The following is a 21,993-nucleotide window of genomic DNA, read 5'->3' as shown; positions in this document are numbered from 1 at the left end:
CCTCCCGGAAGAATAAATTGATATAAATATACGAGGTTAGCGCCAAAATTTCCCGGCCTGACATAGATGAAGTTCCAATATCACGATATTACTAAAAAGAAAAATAGAAGAAAAATAATTACTACAAGCGATTTTTTATTAGTGCTGTATTATCTTTGACAGGTTTTTTGAACCGTAAAAGGGTTTACTGTTAATTATTTTACGTATTTCTGATAAAAATAGCAAATAAAAATGGAGATTTGGAAAAGTCACGAAAAAAATTTTGTTCTTTTAATTTTTGTGCTTTATCGGTAACACCTCTATTTTGTTTCTTAAATTGTTAACCATTATAAAAAACAAAAAAAAAACATTTAGCAGAAAATTAATTAACATAAGTAATTTTTATTATGCAATTTGGACGGGTTTTTCGAAATAAATTGAGAAAAACTACACATTTAACCATATATAGTAAATAAAAAAGTCTTTATTAATTAATTGCTTATATAGGTTTGAGAAAAATAGTGAATAAAAAAGAGTAAAAAAAAGCCGTGAAAGCGTGCGACATCATAGGACGAATGACAATTCTGACTCCTCTACTTTGTACAGCATTTTAATAAAGAAAAAGTATTTAGCAAAAATTTAATTAACACATGCAAATGCAATCATTATTCAAAATAAATAAGGAAAAGAACTTTATGTAGCTAAATGCAAATCGACCGTTAAAAATACGAACGAAAACGTGTGACGTCACAGGACAGTACAAAATGATTATAAGAATATCATTTCTATACTTTGAAAATTTCATTCCCTAACTCACCCAAACTCCCGTCGCCGGCGGTCTCCAGAAACTTGGCGTTATCGGCCGTGACGAGCGCCTTCCGGGGCAACCCCTGCTCGCCGTCCCCGCCCTCCGCGACGCCATCGTCCTCGCACGTCACCAACACCAGGCCCTTCTCGGCTATGAGGCGGTCTCGTTCCGCCAGTTCATGCTTAAAGGCGGCCAGGTCGTCCTTCAGCTGCGTGTACAACCTCTTCAGTTGGTCGTGTTCCCTGCACTTGTCCCTGTGTTCCCGCTTCAACTGCGACTGATCCTCCTCCAATTCCTCTAACCTGCAGATAGTAGACCGAGTTAAAAAATATATGTAGAAAATGCATCGTGCGTATCGGGCTTAAGATTTGTCCCCAAATGTCAGGTTCCAAGAAAAGAACCTCCCAAACGTTTTTTTATTAATGAATATGGCGATTTGGTGAAATTTGATGCTATTCTTTGATTCAAATATTAATCAAGTACAACTGTCAATTTGTTACAAACGAAAATAACATTAAATGGCTTGTGAATCAATAAAGTATAGAGGAGTAGGAATGTTCTACGTCAGGGGTATTCAAATTACGACCACTAGATGTCGTCAAGTGTCATTGTGTGCACAAAGATTAATATAGCTCTGGTCCTTGTGCTTACAACATGAACCTAAGGATGGAAAATATGCAGACTCCCGTTCTAGATCACGTGGGGACATTTGAACGACTTATTTTGGAAATGTTTTAGTGCACCCCACGCAAAGAAATAAAGTTTACTAACAAATAAGGTTCAACGCGTTATTTAGTGTTGGAAAAGGGAAATAATGGAGATGTTAAAAGAAATTGTCAGGAAAGGAGATAAACTGTATATAATAAATAAAATAATGATTTTGGAGGAACAACTAATAATAGTGCGATCAAAATAGGCGACAACAGTTTTGAAACAGTAAACACATTTAAGTACTTAGGTATAGGAGAAAGTACAGGAGTATAGTATATAATGTGAACCAGTTAAAAAATAACATTTTATAAAAGACCTCACAGATTAATATTTATAAAAATATTTATAATAAGACCAAGGTGTTTACAAATTCAGTGCCGATACTTAAGGGCGTGAATCCACGAACGATTTTAAGAAGAAATATAAATATCTAAAAATATAAAAAAATAAACGAAAACCAACATATCAAAAACACTCTTAAAAACCTTAAAAAAAGATTTTTTGCTTTTTATTTTTTCTTTTAAGCAAAAAAGATGCATCGTACCAATCGGAGAAAATTTTTCTCGTAAAAATTTGTTTCTTAAAAAATATGCGATTTAAACCCCGTACGGGCGTCAATGGCAAAACTTTTAAGTTAAAAAACTTTCCTCAATTATTAAAAATGTCGAGAGTGATAAAAAATTGTAGGTCAAAAATTGCGTGGTTTATGACGTGTAATCAACTTCTTAAAAATCATCCAATGATCCTCACCCATATGTAACGGCTCTCAATTAATCTAGTGCTACAAAAATAAAGGCATACTTTTCATTCATTGTCAAAAAATAATAATAAATAAATGAATAAATAAAATAAATAAAAAAATCAATCGTGTTAAAAATTGGTATAGAATTCGAGACTCATAGTTTTCATTCATTGTCAAAAAATAAAAATAAATAAATGAACAAATAAAATTAATAAAAAAAAACAATCGTCTTAAAATTGATATAGAATTCGGGTCGCATACTTTTCATTCTTTGTCAAAAAATTACAATAAATAAATGAATAAATAAAATAACTTATTTTCCCGTACCTGTCTTTTAAAAGTTCCAGCTGGTACGTTTGGGCCGCTTTGTCATTATCCAGCTGGGCGTTCGCTATCATCGCCTTCCGGAACTTCTCCTCCACCTCTTTGAGCTCGTGCTGCAAATTCAATTGAGTTAGTATGACGCCGTTCTGCATCTTCCTCCACGGACGATGACGACGATACGGATGACGCCGTGGACGATATAGGAGTGAGAAAAAAAAACCGCAACGACACCCAATATGCGACGCATGGTGCCTTGGACCGCTTTCAACTATTTCTTGAGTAACTTTTGCATAGTTTAGAACGAAAATAATGGCCGCACACATAGTTTCGAAGGGAGAACGAAAAAAACAATGCGTATCGATTGGCGTATGACTTTTTTACCTCCTCAAAAACATACAATAGCCAATTCTCAGAAACACGCAAATAAATGACAATTTGCTGAAATTAAATAAATAATAGTAGTCCATCAGCAACAACAATAATCATATTACTAGAAAAGAATTATATTCTTTTTATAAAAGCGTATAATTTTCAAAAACACCAATAAAGTTTCTTTTATAACAGAAAGTTTGTAACATAAAGTAACAAACAAAAAAATATATTATTAAGCCAAAAATAAAATGTTCAAAGGTGACGACTAACATTTTCCCTAATTCAAAATTGGCAAATCCTTGTAGATGTTTGATCACCCAATGAATTGCCGTTCGAAGTTCTGCTATTATGTCATATCGTATTTTATTTTCATTTATTTGAAAAACCTGGACATGGTGGAGGCCATGTAACTATACATAAATAGTTATATAAAATTGTTATTTATTTGCGTATTTATGAGACAAAGTGCTATTTTTGAAAAGGGAAATTTTATAGTCTGTGTTTCATTAAAACAAAGTTGGGTTATAAGGCAAAAATAGTAAATATTTAACCAAACTATTTACACCAACACGAAAAAAAATGTTAATTTACCTTTTCGATAAGTTGAAGGATAACGAAGAGACGAGGGGGGTTCCAAAATACAAGTTTTTCAAAAATATGGTTAACGGCATCGAAAATGTAGTAGTAACTTCTTATCTATATCAAATAACGGAGATAACCCGAAAAAGTATTTAAATTGGGACAACCGGTACATTGCAACCTCTGCCAACTGCATTTAAACTTACTTAATTCTTACTTAAGCGGTAATAAATACAAACAAGCTTTAGATATATTAATTTTCCTTTTTAAGTTCTAATTTGAGGTATGCATACGTGTTTATATATTTATTTACTTGATATCTAGTACTATATTAAACAAATAATCAGCTTACATAATTCTTTTCACACGCAAATATTTTGTTTTCTTAAATAATATTAACGTTGTCCATTTTATTTTTAATAATACTAAAAAAACGCAATTCTGACTAAGTATCAATTACCGAAACTAACTAAAACATTCTATTCTATGGTATTGAACAAAACTTTCAGAATTATATCATCAATTTAATTATTAACGTGGTCACTAAAAATAATATTGCTTAACAATACCTGGCACTTCTATTCATAATTAGCGGGAAGTAAAAAAAACTGTACTTTTAAAACGTAATGCACTAATAAAAAAAATGGTAAAAAGTTGACGCATTTCCTTCTAATTATTTTCTACTTATGTATATATTTTTGAAATGACTCTGTCAAATATTAAAGAAGCATCTTACAAACAATATAACACAATAAAAAACTAAACGCCAAGCCTTCAATCAACGATTTTCATACCAATATTCCTCGGAATGTTTTGCTTTATTACGGCAAGTATAAAATAATTTCTCAACATAGTTTTTTCATTTCACCTACTACTATGTACATAGTAAATTGTGCCACTTATACAAAAGCAATTCTAATCTGTACATGCTCTCAAGAAACTCAGATATTCAGTACAATTTGAGACCGAATCTTAACATAAAAATACCTACGCACCGAATGTCAAACAAAATTCAAATGTACTCTTAAAAACAAATTGCCACGTCCCGCCTATTACAATATTAAGGGTTTTCTTTCTTCTGATACCTTTTAATACCTATTCGTTGTTTGTTATTGTTTATATATTTGTTATTTATCTAACATTATTAATAATAATTATTTTTAATTGATTAATTATACGAAGATAACTTTATATTTTATATCCCTTCAAACTTGGGCCGGCGTATGTATTCGTTGTTTGTTATTGTTTATATATTTCTTATTTATCTAATATTATCCATTATTATTATTATTAATTAAGATAACTTTTTATATTTTTATATTCGCATTATACTGACGTTATCCAACACTTGTAACTCAAGTGTTATGGAAATAAAGCTATATTTTATAGGTATTTATTAAAATAAAAACAAGTTTTGTGAGCCGTAACGATAGGCCTTTCTCTCTCTCTCTCTCATTTGGATATGATGGCATTGTTACTGACCCTCAACTCTTTCAAACTCCGCCAGCGTATGTATTCGTTGTTTGTTATCGTTTATATATTTGTTATTTATCTAACATTATTAATTATTTTTATTATTATTATTAATGAATTACACTAAGATAATTTTATATTTTTATATACTGACAAAATCCGACACTTGCAACTCAAGTTTATTGGAAATGAAGCTATCATTATCTTTATTTATTAAAATATTAATAATAATGATAATGTTCTGTGGGCCGTATCGATGGGCCTTTCTCTCTCTCATTTGGATATAACGGGATCATTACTGACCCTCAACTCTCTCAAACTTCCGCCAGCGTCCTCGAGCGAATCCTCGGAACTTCTACGACTCGAAACGTTGTGGTAGCGGGCACTGCGGGGCGTCCTGACGAGGGCGGCTGCGGGCGGCTCCGACGCCGCCGCCAACATGTCGAACTGCCTGTCCGCGTTCTCTTCCTGCTCGCGCTGTTGCCGTTCCAGCTCGCGCATGCGAATCTCGCGGGCTTCTGCGCGCGCCTGGCGTTTCGCCCATAGTCGCGCCTCCGCCTGAAACAAAAACGGGGACCGTGAGAGAAAATCGTGAAATATACAGGGTAAGTACGTGTGTTACGAATTATATTACAGATTAATTTAAAAATATCAAAAACGATTGATCTCCCTCCTCCTTCCGTACGTCTAGGTTAGTGGTTCCCCTGTGGGTTCGCATGGACCGCATGAGGAGAAAAAGTCTGGGAAGCACTGAGCTATTTTTGAAGGGATGCTCTCCTTTTTAAAGGAGACCGACTTTAAAAAGTCGAGTTACGCTTTAAAAGTGTCATTCTAGGAATGGAGTTAAAAAGAATGGCCAGAGGCGTAGTTACAGAAAGAACAAGGATTGCTAAAAGACGAAATAAAAAAATCAATTCCACCAATTGGCATTGTGTATCTAAACTTTATTTTCAAGAAACTTCAGTTTTAACCATGTTAAACCAGTGTTCGAAGGAGATAAAATAGGGAAGTTGGAAGTTATTTGTTCTATATTATTTGCAATATGAATATGCGATTGTTCTGCTTTTTCTATATGTTTAACAGAATTTGCCCAACTTTGTGGACGGATGTTAAAAACTTCGTTTTCTATAAGTTTGACGACATTGGAGTTAGCACGGGGAAACACATTGTTACGACGAATGGCAGATTTCAGTTGGTGCCAAACATGTTCAATGGGATGGCCTTAGATTTTTTGCATAATTATCACAGACATATTCCTTTTGTAGGTTCAAGCTTTGTAGAACCCCAATTAATTGCTTTTTGGTATAATCTGCGTGAAAATAAATGTCGTTATTATACATGTAGTTTTGGATTGTTGCTTTTGTGTCACATGAGGAAGGGGTTTTAGTCAATTGTCTACTGTGATAACTTGCATTGTCTATTACGATGACGCTATTAGGAGGAATGTTTGGAACTAGTTTATTTTTAAACCAACTTTCAAATAAATCAGCGGTGGTGTCTTCATGGTAATCCAGAGAAGAATCTTTAATATTTTTCGCAGACAGAGAAAGTCTATTTGAAATCCAACCATCTTTAGAGCTAGCATGCGAAATAGTTATTCTTTTACCTCTTTTTGATAGTGTTTGGTGTTGATGGAGTTTGTTTTACACTTATCAGTTGAGTCAACCCAACTCTTTTCCGGGGTATCATAAGTGTCGAACCAGGTTTCATCCAAGTAAATAATTGGCCTTTGTTGTTCTCTGTAAATCCTAATTTTTTCTAGATATTCCAGTCGCCATTTCCGAATTCTAAAAGATTCCATTAAAACTTGCCTTTAGTCAATTTTTTTAAATTTTGTTCTCTCGTATAACTGGTAAATTTTACGCCGTATTTTATCTTTATCACTTTTATCTACACTCGAGAAAATGTCAGCATCGCTTCTTTTTTTCCTCGATGAAATGGGATTATTCACAATTTTCCATACAGTTGATGTTGGAATTTTCGTCAATGTGGCCGTTTCTTCTAAAGATGCTTGCTTGCTGGCCCTACGTTCAATGAGAGTCAAATAATCATTGTTTATAACTTCCTTAGTCTCAATAGAATAGTGTTTTCTACATTTGGGAGGTGGCATCTCCTGCGATACACTAGACTCGCATAATTCCACACGATTCAACACACGCTGTATTACACACGAAATAAGAATAAAAATAATAAACTTAAACTAAGTAGTATACCAAACCAAAGAATATTAAACACAGGTAGGTATAAAATTATTTTCTATTACGGACCACAATTTTATCTGAATTTAAATTCCAAAACTTTAGGTAATAATCTTGTTGGATTGTTTGTTAATGACCACCCATTTAAAAGCAATTGGTCACAGACCACACCTACATAATTTTTCTTGTGTTTTTTTATAGCGTATTTCCGCTTATAGAGTACTTATTTTCTGGTCCCTAGAGGGTACTTTATAATCGGAGTTCACTGTAATACGTATATTTATATGTATTTAAAATGACACACAGGTATCTTTTGCGTTGAACCGACATTCGAACTGATATACGATTCTCACCAACGTTAGAAGCTGAATCTAAATCCATAGTTCAACTAATAATTTAAAAATTGGTGAGCGAACCCTTGCGACGACGAGCGAATGCGTTCGCATTGGTTCGCTGTATCTGTGTACGCCTCCTCGCGTGTAAAAATACCCCTAAACACTTACTTCGTCGGACGAATTTTGCATAAAACTATGGATGATGTCACTCTCGTCGAAGCGACGGTCGAGATCGAGCGGGCCGTGTTCGCCGATGATCCCGACGAAATTCGAAGCCTCGACGACGTCATCATCGAATTTGTCCACGTTGTTATTGTTCGGCTCTTCGTTGTCGGTCGCTGTCTCTTCGCCGGACGACGACATTGTTTCCGCGCGCGCGCGCGAGACAAAGACAACCGTCTAAGGTCACTCGATAAAATAAACTAAATCGTGTCGCATTATCTCCGGCTGTCAGCGATGCTTTTCAAATCGACGAAACGATAGATAACGCGCGACACCTTTTATTTATATCGAAAATTGTTTGTTTTAATGTTCGGGGCGGTGCCTGGATGTAGAAAAAAAACGTTTCCTCGAATGTAAAGCGGGTTTTACACGGCCAATTTTGCACAGCCACTTGCTGATCGATAAACTTGTTCCAATTTCCAAATGTTAGCAATAAAGTATAGACTAATTCAACAAAGTTTTAAGTAATAAAGTGGGAAATTCCATCCAGAAATCATAAAATATAACTGACTTCTGCAGGACTTACATGGGAAGGTTCAACACGACCTTCAGCTACCATTGAGGAATCGACACCAGAGAACTAGTGAAAAGAAGTTCGTGATTGTATTAAAGAAGAGAAGAAAGAGCGGAATCTACTTGACCGATCGATAATATAACTAATATATAATAATATAACTAATAATTAGTTTCTGCATAATGTTTAGCAAAAAAAAGGGGCACCTAATCTAATACTATATCTAAAATGTCTATTTTTTGTTATATTAAAATAAAATTCTTGTCTTCTTTTTGACCTCTGGCACACCAATTTCAATGTTGGTGAACGGATAACAATAGGCCACCAGAACTCCATAAAAAGAATGAATTTTGAAATGAAATCGATACCAAACAACGAAAGTGGCTTGCGTATTGGTTGAGTCACTCCGTAGTCCCTTTGCAAACCTAATGAGGACACTTATTACTCTACACCTTCCTGAAATAGACTATAGCCACGTTTAGCATTTTAGTATCTCTCCAAGCTAAGTTGGTTGGTCAGCACTTTGGAACTCGGTCTGTTGTTGGTCAGTGTTAAGTTTGTCAATTATTTCACAAAAACTTGGCGAATTTCACAGAGAGCTGGTTCACCAGATTTCACGCGTGATTTACCTGATTATTAGTAACAGTAAAACTAGATTTTTCAATATAAGCAAATATGGTCGGAACGATTTGTGATGGCATAGTCGGCGACAAAATAATAATACAATAAAATAGATTGTTCATCTTGCTTCTATTTATATTTGAATTTGCAAAGAGTAGATATACAAGCAATCCATATTTAGTTTGTATTTACAATTTACGAACATCATCATCGGAGCCAAAATTGGAACTGCCTCTACCAGAAAATGATCTTCGTCTACATTCATAACCAGTGGTTGTACCGTTATATCAAACGTATTCTCTTTTTCCCAATATTCTTTATTATATTTTCTGTATGTTTAATACAACTGATATTTTCTTTGGTACCTATCTGGAGAGCTGCGTCCCAGACAGATAGTACTGATATTTTGCACTGAGTCCACATTAAATATACAATTGTAATCTTAAAATTTGACCCATTTCAGCAATTATTTCGTCTGTAGCATACGGCAAGTTTCTTTTGTAATTTTTGTCAATTTTTAACAACCCACATTTCAGACCAATTGATAATTTCTTGAATGTACGGCACCGGAGCATGATAACCAGAGGTAGAAGAGCGAAGGGTAAATGGGTGGATTTTGCCATACGAGTGGAAGCAGATAAAATACAGAGGCACATTTCTCTCTTGGTTTTATGACCGACTATAACATCCCAAATCGTAGGGACTATATTTTATTCTTATATGATATGATGAGACGGGCGATTGAGTTTAGACTTCACAGTAGACCTATTTATTTAGGGTTTTACACTTCGAATGAAATTTTGAGGCAACTTTTACCCAGAGCCATGCGGGCAGAGTAATGGGGATTGTTTTCTATGTTATTGTTTAGATTAATTCCTGGATTTTTCTACATATTTGAGATTTTGCAGATAAATTACTTGCAAATACCTGCATTCTTCACCTATCGTCTTAGTTGTAACAAATATTTAACGGTCAAATTTGCGTCCAATTTTTAAGTCAATTCAGTAATTGCAAAGTTATGTTATTAGTATAAACCCTTATACACTCATATGCAATAAAACAGAATTACCGTCATAAAACAATAAAGAAATGTTGTTATCCTCTGCAAAGTATTGCAATATGTAAATTAGTCTACAAACTTTTAGTACGGGTAAGGAAATACTGGACTCTATGTTCGAAACAAGCAGATTAGGTGTCGATAAATTACACCATGTGGCTAGTTAGCCCAAAAGTTAGAATAAGTTTATCTTCTGCACCTATTTAGAAAATCTGTGTTCACTTTTTCTACCTGCGCCTTCACGCCATTTAACTTTCTTTCGACATCCTCCAAAACTGTTTACGATACTTTTTAACAAATTCAATTTTAACAATTTAATTTTTACTTTTTCGCCAAGGCCGGCTCAAAAACCACCGAGACTGGATGCACCTCAAGACTCGTGCACCCTCGAGTCTGCCAGAACTGTAGCCAACATTCTTTAAAAGAAAAAGAAGAAGAAGAAAGTCAAAGTCTAACCAGCCACCTTCAGGACAAACACAAGAATCCCCATTACCGTCCCTCTTTTTCAAATGTAAAATTCCACTTTAGATCCGAGTACACTGCCTTAATTAAAACAACTGCTACCTAATCGAAGCACCGACTTTACAGACTCGTTTACCGGCACTCGGCGTCAGCACTTCTTTCGCCGGCCACATTAAAGTCGACAAACACCATCCAACAACCCGTTGTTGCTATGCCATCGTTGATCGACGCATTTATCACAAATCACCCTGTGCAGCGATCGATTTCCGTTAGCGAAACTACTTGTTCACCCCGCAAATACGTAACAAGCTGACACGACACACAAACCCGACGGAGGATATTAGAAATGTGCATCGATGGGCACATTCGCATAAAAGAAAACCGAACCAATTAAAACCTCATCGAACTTTAAATGTAAACTCCCAAAAGACATCGGGTAAATCGTAAAAACACGTGGTGGCTTTCGAACGCTCCAAGCGCGTAATTTTCGTCGTTAGATTCGACGAGAGGTCTGCCCCCACCACCCGCGTACCGAACGACACGTTCGAATGTATCGCGATTACTAAAAGCGGAAGAATTTCGGACGGAATCGGCTCAGCGTTTAAAAATAAACACGCTCGGCTCGTCGTAAATGCATATAAAGATAAAAACCTCGTAAATTAAATTAAATAAAAATAAAAATCCCAGGCACGGAGATATACGGGGTAATACAAAAAAGTAGGTCAATAATTTATTTGTCTAAAATAATGGTACTTTCCATTTGAACGTTTTGTTTGTTGCTATTTAAGTATTATTAAGGCAATACTTTTATTTTTATATTTCGAGGAATACATTTCCTACATTTTTCGTGATTTATGGTGATTAAAACAAACTCTTTTACAAAATTTTATTCGAAAATACATGCATTCGTTACTTCAAACAAAAACAGTTTTGGTTACTTAAGTTTTTCAAGTAGCGACTGCGTAAAATATTTTTTTACAGAAAATATAATACAGGACCGTATACAAGGGTCATTGAAAGCGAGCCAAGACATCGACATGGGTCCCAATCTGGTTCAAATTATTTAGACAATCATGCAGGGAAAACAAAGATAAAAATGCAACTTTGACACCCTGTATATCGAAAACAAAGTATTTAAGACCACACGTTTAGAGTAACCTGTAATATTGGACACTTGATAAATAACATCCACTACGAATATTTACCCTGATTTTGAGATATAGTCTGTTCATAGATATAAGAAAGTGACTAACTGATACGAATTAAGGAAAGACCCGGGCAAGCTGTAAGAATGAAATATGGCCGAACAGGTCCGTACTATGCTTAAAATTTAATTACCTGGGGTTACTAAGGATTACTAAGCAATATTTATTTATTTATGTATGTATTTATCTTTAAATCTAAAATATAATTACAAATTATTTTTTTACCTACTTAAATTACTTAAAATTATTCACATAATATATTAGTACCACTATCGCTATCATCGCCTGTTCTAATTATTATTTGTTTCATATTATTTGCAATATGGATATACGATTTTTCTGCTTTTTCTATATGTTTAACAGAATTTGCCCAAATTGGTGGAGGGATGTTAAAAACTTCGGTTTGTATAAGTTTGAGGACATTGGAGTTAACACGGGGAAAAACATTGTTACGACGAATGGCAGATTTCAGTTGGTGCCAAACATGTTCAATGGGATTAAATATACAGTGGTAAGGTGGAAGCCTTAAAACTGTATGCCCTAGATTTTTTGCATAATTATCACAGACGTATTCCTTTTGTAGGTTCAAGCTTTGTAGAACCTCGATTAATTGCTTTTTGGTATAATCTTCGTGAAAATAAATGTCGTTATTATACATGTAGTTTTAGGTTGTTGCTTTTGTGTCACATGAGGACTTGATAATAAAATAAACATTGTTTATAACTTCCTTAGTCTCAATAGAAGTGTTTTCTACATTTGGGTGGGGGCATCTCCTGAGATGCACTAGACTCGCACATATTTTGCATAATTCGCACACGATTCAACACACGCTGTATAATGTACTAATAAACTTAAACTAAGTAGTACACCAAACCAAAGAATATTAAACGCACGTAGGTATAAAATTATTTTCTATTACGGACCACAATTTTAAATGAATTTAAATTCCGAAACTTTAGGTAATAATCTTGTTGCATTGTATGTTAATGACAACCCTTGGATAATCCCATTCAAAAGCAATTGGTCACTGTCTTATATCTATGAACAGACCTTAACTTTTAACTAAACACATATTCTGTTTGGTTTTTAGCAAGAGGTCCGTAAAAATATCGACAAAAAGAGACAGAATAATGTACTTTTCAATTTTTTCTGACATTTGAAAATATTTTTTTGCAATTAGCTTGGTGGTTAACTTCATTGAACCTTTGCAAATTTGTAAAATATTGATTGGAAACATCTTTGATGAGACATTTTCACTTATCTGAGTCCGTTTATAACTTTTTTACATTATCAGACTAATTGAAGGAAGCAACCCAAATTTATCTATTTTACAACTTTTATTAACCAATTAAAACACACTACATGAGACATTTTCACTTATGTGTTAGAACTTTTTCACATGATCAGACTAATTGAAGGAAGCAACACAAATTTATCTATTTTACAACTTTTATTAACCAATTAAAAAAAATCTTAGATTAAATGAAAACTTAAGCGGCAATTAATTGATCAACTTTTGTTTTTTATGACGTTTCCGGAATGTTTCTTCAATGCATTGCATTTTTTTTTGTTGCAATTTTAAAAAGCAAACGAAAATGAAACAATACGTTTTTTATTGTTTATAAACGAATTGAAGATTGCTTAAATAATTTTCAACAATAATAAAGTGCCAAAAGCAATTCAAAATTAAATAAATAAAAAAATTGAAATTTTGAGAAACCAAAAAAAAAATAGAACCCACAATCAAACTAGGCTTAAAAGTGGTTGAAAAAATAGTAAGTTATTTAAAAAAAAAACGTTGTTATTCCGAAACAATGTGAATATTTTTGTTTATTTTTTCGGAGAGGCAATAAGAAAAATAAGACTTTGGTTTGGGGCATTATTAAAAACGTTATGGCTAGTCAAGTCACACGGCAGAGCTATTTCGGAAGACGTCTTAAAAATAGAAGGCTATACGGCGGTGGCAAATACTCAACCGAACCACATCCGGTTTCTGTGAGTATTTCCGTTCTCGGAAAGTGTTGAAATTGTCGCGTTTACCACAATAAAACCTTAATTAACAAGATTTTCAAACTGATCGAAAATTTCTGTTTTTTTTAATTAAAAAATGCGAACAAAAAATCAAAAGCATAGTGGGTTTTATCAGCACAAAAAAAAACAACAACGGTTTTTTCAGATTTCAAATATGTTTTCGTACAAAATAAAATTTAATCCACTAAACACTTCGAGAAAGGGCACGAATGGAAACGGCCAAATAAATGGACACATTTTAAAATCTGGAACCCGAATAAGCGCGATGACGCGGGTCTGTGCAAAAGATGACATCATCTGCCGGGGGAACCAAGAGAAACGACCTTGAGCTACTTGTAAACCACAGACTAAATTTCGCAGAATATAAGGAAGCCGAATAAAAAAGAAAACAAGTGGCTGTAAATCGCACGGGATTAAAAAAATTAGAAATCCTGTACGTTCAGATGTAGATGAAGCTCTTTTACGATGGTATTGCACAAAATTACAGATCTGAGGATATTTTCAATGGTCACGAGACTGGGCTATTTTCCAAGATGACTCCAGATCGTACCCTTAAATTTAGAGGAGAAAAGTGTTTGGGTGGGAAGCAGTCGAAAAACTGCAAACTTCTTGTTATTGGTAAATATGAACGATCGAGATGCATGAAAAATGTGAAAAATCTACCTGTCATTTAGAAGTCAAACCAGTGAGCGTGGATGACTTCAGCAATTTTTTATAATTATTTAAAGGATTGGGATGAAAAACTAAAACGTCAGAATAGAAAAATATTGCTTCTGGTTGACAATTGTGCAGCTCATCCCAAAAATCTAATCCTTTCAAACATCAGATTAATATAATAAAATAAAAAATAATAAAATATCTTAAAACATGTTACCGCAGATATTTTTTCTATCCTAGACTACATAAAATTACTTGCACAATATTACTTCAACCGCTATTTCAAACTGCTTTCGACGTGCAGGTCTGATAAAATCGGAAGATGAGTTTGATTCAGACGATGACTGACCTCTGATTCAGTGGTTCGAGAAGTACAAAAATAATGACGACGATGACTGGGACGTTCCCCTAAGTAATTGTTTGCGCAATAGCGGCGAAGATCTAACCAGCATTGAAATATATCTTCCTGAATTGGATAGCTTCCCAACTGTTGATGATATTTTAATAACAACGGAGTTATTTACGGATAATGATATTATTACTGAATTTTTACAGTTCCTCAAAGCTCTATTAACGAAAGCGGCGATGATGTTCAACAGGACCAAGTACCAAGTTATTCTTATTATTATCTTTATTATTCATTTATTAGTCAAAAATTTCCTAGATATTGCCTATCAACCATTTTTTTCCTGGTGAATTTTGTAAGATCACCATGCGGCATCATTCGCCACATCAAAACGCCTATACTATGGCGCCTGGAATATCTAGAAATCTAGGGCATACAGTTTTAAGGCTTCCACCTTACCACTGTATATTTAATCCCATTGAACATGTTTGGCAGCAACTGAAATCTGCCATTCGTCGTAACTTATACAAACCGAAGTTTTTAACATCCCTCCACCAATTTGGGCAAATTCTGTTAAACATATAGAAAAAGCAGAACAATCGTATATCCATATTGCAAATAATATAAAACAAATAATAATTAGAACAGGCGATGATAGCGATAGTGATACTAATATATTATGTGAATAATTTTAAGTAATTTAAGTAGGTAAAAAAATAATTTGTAATTATATTTTAGATTTAAACATAAATACATACATACATACATAAATAAATATTGTTTAGTATCTTTCCTAACAAAACCCCAAATAATTAAATTCTAAGCAAAGTACGGACCTGTTCGGCCATATTTCATTCTTACAGCTTGGCCGGGTCTTTCCTTAATTCGTATCAGTTAGTTACTTTCTTATATCTATGAACAGACTAACTAAAATATCAGTACAAAGCTGGTCCAACTGTGCAAAACGAGCAATAAAAGAAGAAAATATTTATCGAGACAGATTAGTGAAGGATTGGATTTAGGTGACAACAGTAGCGACAGTATTATTATATTCAATATTTTGTAAATTAATAATGATACTATGTAGAAATGTAATGGAATAGCACGTAATAGATTGTTACTTTGTACTAATTTGTTTATGTCCATGTTTCAAGAATTTCAAAAATACTAATATCCCGCGTTTCAGCTAGTGTAGGTGGATAAACTCCTAGGACGGTCCTAGAATGATTGCGCGTAAGGGTCTGCTCGGCAGGGTGTTCTATAAGACGCTGCGGTTTTGGAGTAATAAACATTAGTAAAGGCACTATATTTCTGGTCGAAGTATAACAATACAGAAACAGGACAGTGTGGGCAAATCCCTAAAGTAAACTTACGCTCTTCTTCATGCTCGCCAGGCCGGTGACCAGCAACACTCCCGGTTTCGTATCCGGAGCGTCTTCGGGTCCGAGACAGTCCTCCAACGATGGACACCTAGGCACCGCTTTTCGCCAATTCGCGACGACGCTTTTCACCGCCGTTTCCGTCGTCATTTCCAAATCGAGCAACGTTTCCGTCGGGTTCGGCACGCGGGTACCGCAAAAACTGACGCCCAGTATGATCATGGCGCGCGTTGATCTTTTCACGTAATCCACCGGCGTTCACGGATTTTAACAATCCGCCGCGAAGGTGAGAGTTTGTTTGTTGTACACTACGATTTCCGTCGCGAGGCAAAATGGTTAATTGTAGTCGAATATTTATTATAACCCAAATTAGGTATGGTGTGTCTCGAAGTATATCGTCTTGGAAATAACGGGCCGGTATTATAGGACAGAGGCATCAGGGACTGACTTTAATTTAAGGTGTATTAAAAATATAGGGATTAAATATAATCGAAAGATATTTTTATGGGTTGCAGGACATGACAGGCAATAAAATCCAGGTTACAATTTGCCGATGTTTCGAAATATATTATTTCTTCATCAAGCAAACATAAAAAATTAAATTATTTGAATTTGGATTTCAAATTGTTTGTTTAAAAAAAAACACGACCAAAAATATAAACAGCTAGCAACAAAACATAAAAAAAATTAAAAAAACATAAACGAGATTGGTCGTAGCCATCATTTAGGCAAAGATTCAAAAACTGCGCTTTTAACAAAATAACTGGACACAACGGATAGCGTATTAGAAGTAAAGTCTGTTCATAGATATAAGAAAGTGAGAATTTAATTATTTGGGGTTTTGTTAGGAAAGATTACTAAGCAATATTTATTTATTTATGTATGTATTTACAAATTATTTTTATTACCTACTTAAATTATTTAAAATTACTTAAAATTATTCACATAATATATCAGTATCACTGTTGCTATCATCGCCTGTTCTATATTATTTGCAGTATGGATATACGATTGTTCTGCTTTTTCTATATGTTTAACAGAATTTGCCCAACTTTGTGGAGGGATGTTAAAAACTTCGATTTCTATAAGTTTGAGGACATTGGAGTTAACACGGGGAAAAACATTGTTACGACGAATGGCAGATTTTAGTTGGTGCCAAACATGTTCAATGGGATTAAATATACAGTGGTAAGGTGGAAGCCTTAAAACTGTATGCCCTAGATTTTTTGCATAATTATCACAGACGTATTCCTTTTGTAGGTTCAAGCTTTGTAGAACCCCAATTAATTGCTTTTTGGTATAATCTTCGTGAAAATAAATGTCGTTATTATACATGTAGTTTTGGATTGTTGCTTTTGTGTCACATGAGGAAGGGGTTTTAGTCAACTGTCTACTGTGATAACTTGCATCGTCCATTACAATTACGCTATTAGAAGGAATGTTTGGAACTAGTTTGTTTTTAAACCAACTTTCAAATAAATTAGCGGTGGTGTCTTCATGGTAATCCAGAGAAGAATATTTAATATTTTTCGCAGGCAGAGAAAGTCGATTTGGAATCCAACCATCTTTAGAGTCAGCATGCAAAATAGTTATTCTTTTACCTTTTTTGATGGCGCGTTTATTTTACACTCATCAGTTGAGTCAACCCAACTCTTTTCCAGGGTATCATAAGTGTCGAACCAGGTTTCATCCAAGCAAATAATTGGCCTTTGTTCTCTGCAAATCCTATTTTTTTCTAGATATTCCAGTCGCCACTTCTGAATTCTAAAAGATTCCATTAAAACTTGCCTTTTGTCAATTTTTTTAAATGTAAAACCCAAGGTCCAAAATATGTACGTGTATTTGGGACAAATGTAAATAAATTTGATTCTTAGTTATTAAGTGTTTTTTTATTGGATTATTAGCAATATTAATATTGCATTTTAAAAATTATCACTAGCGTAAAATACTGTTTAAACTGTTTTTCCAAAGTTGACCAGTTCATAAGTTTAGTTTTATTTATCTCTTAAAAATTAATAAATTATTATCCGCATTACATTTGGTATTAACATATTATAACAACACGTTCAGGTAATACTTATATTGTCCTCGATCTTTTGTGATATTTTCGAAAGATTCGATATTTTTTTATTCGTAAAAATGACTTAAAAAAATACTAAGTTTAGGTAACGGAATGCTTAATAAAATTGAAAGAGCATTAATGGAAGCATAATGTTCCATTTGATTTTTTCACGAAAAACCATAACAACTCTACATTGGATGATTGAGCATAAAAGGGAGTATCTCTTAAGGTCATAATAAACAAGGTGTTGCATTTAAAAATATATAAGTGTGATTTCCCACATTTTTATGCATCTACAGGGTGATCTTAAAATAATCATAAATTGTTTTTTCTAGCTCAAACTTTTACATTTAACAATAAACGGCACATATTACTTGGACACATTTTTTGCTTAGTTTAAATAGCACTTCCTGTATATCATTTCATTTTTAGATTCTAGTCGAGCCACAAAGTCCATTACATGAGTAAATATTTTATACGTCGTTTTGTACTTTGTTTTATGTTGTTTATTTGTTCCTATTTGTACAATTTTAACGATTATACAAGATACGAGATACAATGGAATTGTGACGACGAAAATAAAAATCTTTTACGATTGTAATGCGAAAATTAACCAGTCAATTTTTTTTTTATTTATATTATGCGTTACGTCGCCATAGCGTTGTTCGGAGTTTTGTATTCGGGTATTCCTTGAAGAGGGTAAATAACGCTATACAACTGCAAGATGTCATTGAAAACGTTTTGATCGAATTAGGCCTGTCAATTAAGCACAACTTATTGAAATTACGAACACATATTCGCAGTTTCCTGGTTTCCTATTTTTTATTTATTTATTTTTGGTTGGTGGTTGTTTATATTTGTTGAAACGACATAAGAAAGATGATACATTACATTTTCCTTACCCCTTTTTTTTGTAACAGTTTCAGTTCCAAATTCAAAGATTATAATATTGGAGCCTTGGAGATGAAACAATACATTTCGAAAAATCTGCAAATTAAAATTGCCCGCAAGATCCTAGAACCCATAAAGACACCTTCCGATTAACAAAAAAGGATGGTTAGGGAATTTTTTTTCATCCTCGTCTAGCTTAAACTGGAAGTTATCTAAAGTAGGAACTATCTGGCTTTAATTATTTTGCAACTAGTGTCTGTCTTGTCCCTTAGCTATGAATAAATTATTGGTTGCTGGATTTACCCAGTAATAGTTGGCCAAGACGATATACTTTGAGACACACCATATTGATGAGTTATGGCGCTGGTTAATCCGTGGTATTTCTAGGCGACCACTGGTGTCGATTTTATCTCAAGATTTTAGGGGAGCAAACCGCCGCCATATAATCATAAAGCTTATTCGGTTAGTTTATCCAACCTTTGGTTAATTTGTTATCATTGCATTTCACTTCGAATTTACTGCCAAGCATGTTTGTTGTTGCATTTCGCTAGATGTGAAACTAACCTATCCTTGGGAAAAGCAACCCAAAAAGCTTGCTTGAATTGTCCGGCCAAGCTATAGTTAGTTTTTTGTTGCATTTGACTTCGAATTTACAGAGATAACAACAAAATAATCAAATCTTTGGTAAACTAACCCAACAAGTTTATTTGGTTAGTCTACCAAAGGCTTTGGTTAGTTTGTTGTTATTACTGAAACTTATTTCGTTTGATAAAACCCGCACATTACACAGTCTTTGTCAATTGCAGTTGCCAAACTATTGCTTGAACAGCACTGAATAGTCTGAAACCAAGTCCATTATGTTGTTTATATGTATTGTCTTGTATAAACAATAAAACGTACAACCTGAAGTTAAACGTTATTCACGGATCATTGTACATTATAAACAATAACACTAACATTAACATAAAAGTTAAAAAATACATACACGTTTCTGATTTTCATCGACAAAACAAAAAATTGTTAAATATAAAAATCACGCCAACTTTTTTAAAATATCTACAAGGAACTTTGCTTAGTTTTTTTTCTTGTTTAGCGAAAATATAGACACGCTATTGAGCGTTGCATGTTAATGACAGTATCTCCCATAACAAGTTTAAATAACTAAGTTTATACGTGTAAAGCGTGTGCAATTGTTAAAAATTAATAATAGTAATAATAATAGGCATTCTTGTATTTCAATTACGTAAAATTTCTTTAAAATATTAAATTTAATAACGTGTTATCAAAAATAAACAAGAGAGACAAAATTATGAAAATTAACCAAAATTATAACATTCAAATGCGATATAAGAAATATAAGAAAGAATAAAACTCATTCATTCAATTCTAGACATAAAATCCTTAAACCTGTAGTAGAAAAACCCCAGTTTACCATAAACGTAAAAAAAATGCTACAAGCCCCCCACAGCTAACACTATCTACAAATGAAGTTTTATCACACTCGTACACGTTAATATCAACGCATCACGCACAAACCAGCAAAATTCGGTAGAAATATCCACGGAAAACCACAAAAGCCGCCGTAAATATGGTTACGTACAATTAAAAACACGAAGCACCGTCAATTGTACCGTCCGCGAACGAACGCACTGTACATCGCGTGCCGGCAAGAGCGCGAGCAGAATGATACCGAAATTTTCCGGTCTTCGAAGCCCCCCCGCGACACCGCAACCGCCCAAAAACTATTCATATACAACTCCGGACAAGCGTTTTCGTCCCGTGACGTCACTACAGGGTGCGTCAACCGCCGTCTCGCGGCAGAAAAATGGGTTAGGGACCTTAACATTAAAAAGTACACTTCGACCAGAAATATAGTGTTTTTACAACCGACCCCGTGATTATTACTCCAAAACCGCAACCACTTATAGAACACCCTGCCGAGCTTTTTAAATTGTTATTAGTAAAGTGCAAAGACATTTATATACAAATATTGTTCAATAAATACACACTAAGTGTACACTAAAAGCATAAACATTCAAAACGTCCGCGTCTTTTAAAAAGGTTTAATCAGTAGTCAACAACGGCGCCGGTGAAAAAGAAGAAAGATACAAGTATAGGGGTTTGAGTTAACCTGCGCATGCGCGGCAGCTGTAATGTGAGTTTTAATGCTGTGGCACTGTGGTCAGATATATGAGAAATTTCATTCTATGAACATTTTAACCACACAAAAAACAATTAGAATATGTTAAAGCAACCGTCGTCTTGTGTATTTTCTATGTCTGTCAGCTGGAAGTTATGCAAAGTGGACATTTTTGTTTTGTTCCCATAGGTTTCTATAGCTTTTTGTTTTGTATTCTGTGCATTTCCTTTAGCAATTTGAAATTTAAACGAGATTTGTGAATATGCTTGTGTCTCGTGTAATTATAAATTTAATCAAAAAATCCTGCTTTCAATCATTCAAGGTTTCATCATATCCAGAAGCCATGTGACCTCTCGCTTCACATAAATAGATTAGATTTAGCGTCAGTATATGATGTTTCTTGAAATATTCCCAGAAAAAAAAATTAATTAATTAAGACTTTGGTATCAAATCAAAAATATTAAGTGGAGATGTGAGTATATTAAGGATAATTTTATTGGAATGGTTTACTGATTAGACTAGTGGTTTCTTGGTTTACAAAAGGACCATAGACAGTATAATAGATATTTAAAGATCTACTTCCTATTTTTAACGTATATGTTTTTGCGCGTTTCAAAAGAATCTAGGTTTTATATTCAACGGTAATTTTCACTCAGTGATTACAGGAACTAAAGACGACTGCGTTGGTTGTTGATGAAAATAATGTTTCTGTCGATATATAAATATGTACGTTTTCAAGAATTTTAAGTTTTATTGTGTATGTGTATAATCACTTTTTTTTTGCATATGTATTTTACTACTTTCAGCGCTTAACTCAAACTGTTCTGGAAGTTTCGGGTAAGCTCTGAAAAATAGATGTAGAAATTGTCCATAAATCTCGCGATT

The 21,993-nt window shown here is 33.9% G+C and overlaps 1 protein-coding gene across 7 annotated transcripts in view; it reads right to left on the bottom strand.

The window, feature by feature from the left end:
* The window catches only part of LOC132703027 (leucine-rich repeat flightless-interacting protein 2), a 40,334-nt gene that overhangs the window by 10,251 nt on the left and 8,090 nt on the right, over positions 1–21,993 (bottom strand). The window contains exons 1-5 of one of the 7 annotated variants that reach the window (XM_060672044.1): positions 10,429–10,972; positions 7,690–8,065; positions 5,292–5,546; positions 2,568–2,677; positions 797–1,089 (exon numbers count right to left, since the gene is read on the bottom strand). In XM_060672044.1, coding sequence (XP_060528027.1) covers positions 797–1,089; positions 2,568–2,677; positions 5,292–5,546; positions 7,690–7,884 — 853 coding nt within the window. In that variant the 5' untranslated portion in view covers positions 7,885–8,065; positions 10,429–10,972. Of the gene's footprint in view, positions 1–796; positions 1,090–2,567; positions 2,678–5,291; positions 5,547–7,689; positions 8,066–10,428; positions 10,973–16,009; positions 16,713–21,993 lie in introns of those variants that run through there. The other 6 variants (XM_060672043.1, XM_060672046.1, XM_060672042.1 and 3 more) reach the window with 6 other exon arrangements.

Source organism: Cylas formicarius, unplaced genomic scaffold (assembly GCF_029955315.1).
Source record: "Cylas formicarius isolate icCylForm1 unplaced genomic scaffold, icCylForm1.1 PGA_scaffold_6__28_contigs__length_40554024, whole genome shotgun sequence".
NCBI classification, from domain to species: Eukaryota; Metazoa; Arthropoda; class Insecta; order Coleoptera; family Brentidae; genus Cylas; species Cylas formicarius.
The sequence above is the reverse complement of the archived record's forward strand: the minus strand, read 5'-3'. Positions and strand labels throughout refer to the sequence as shown.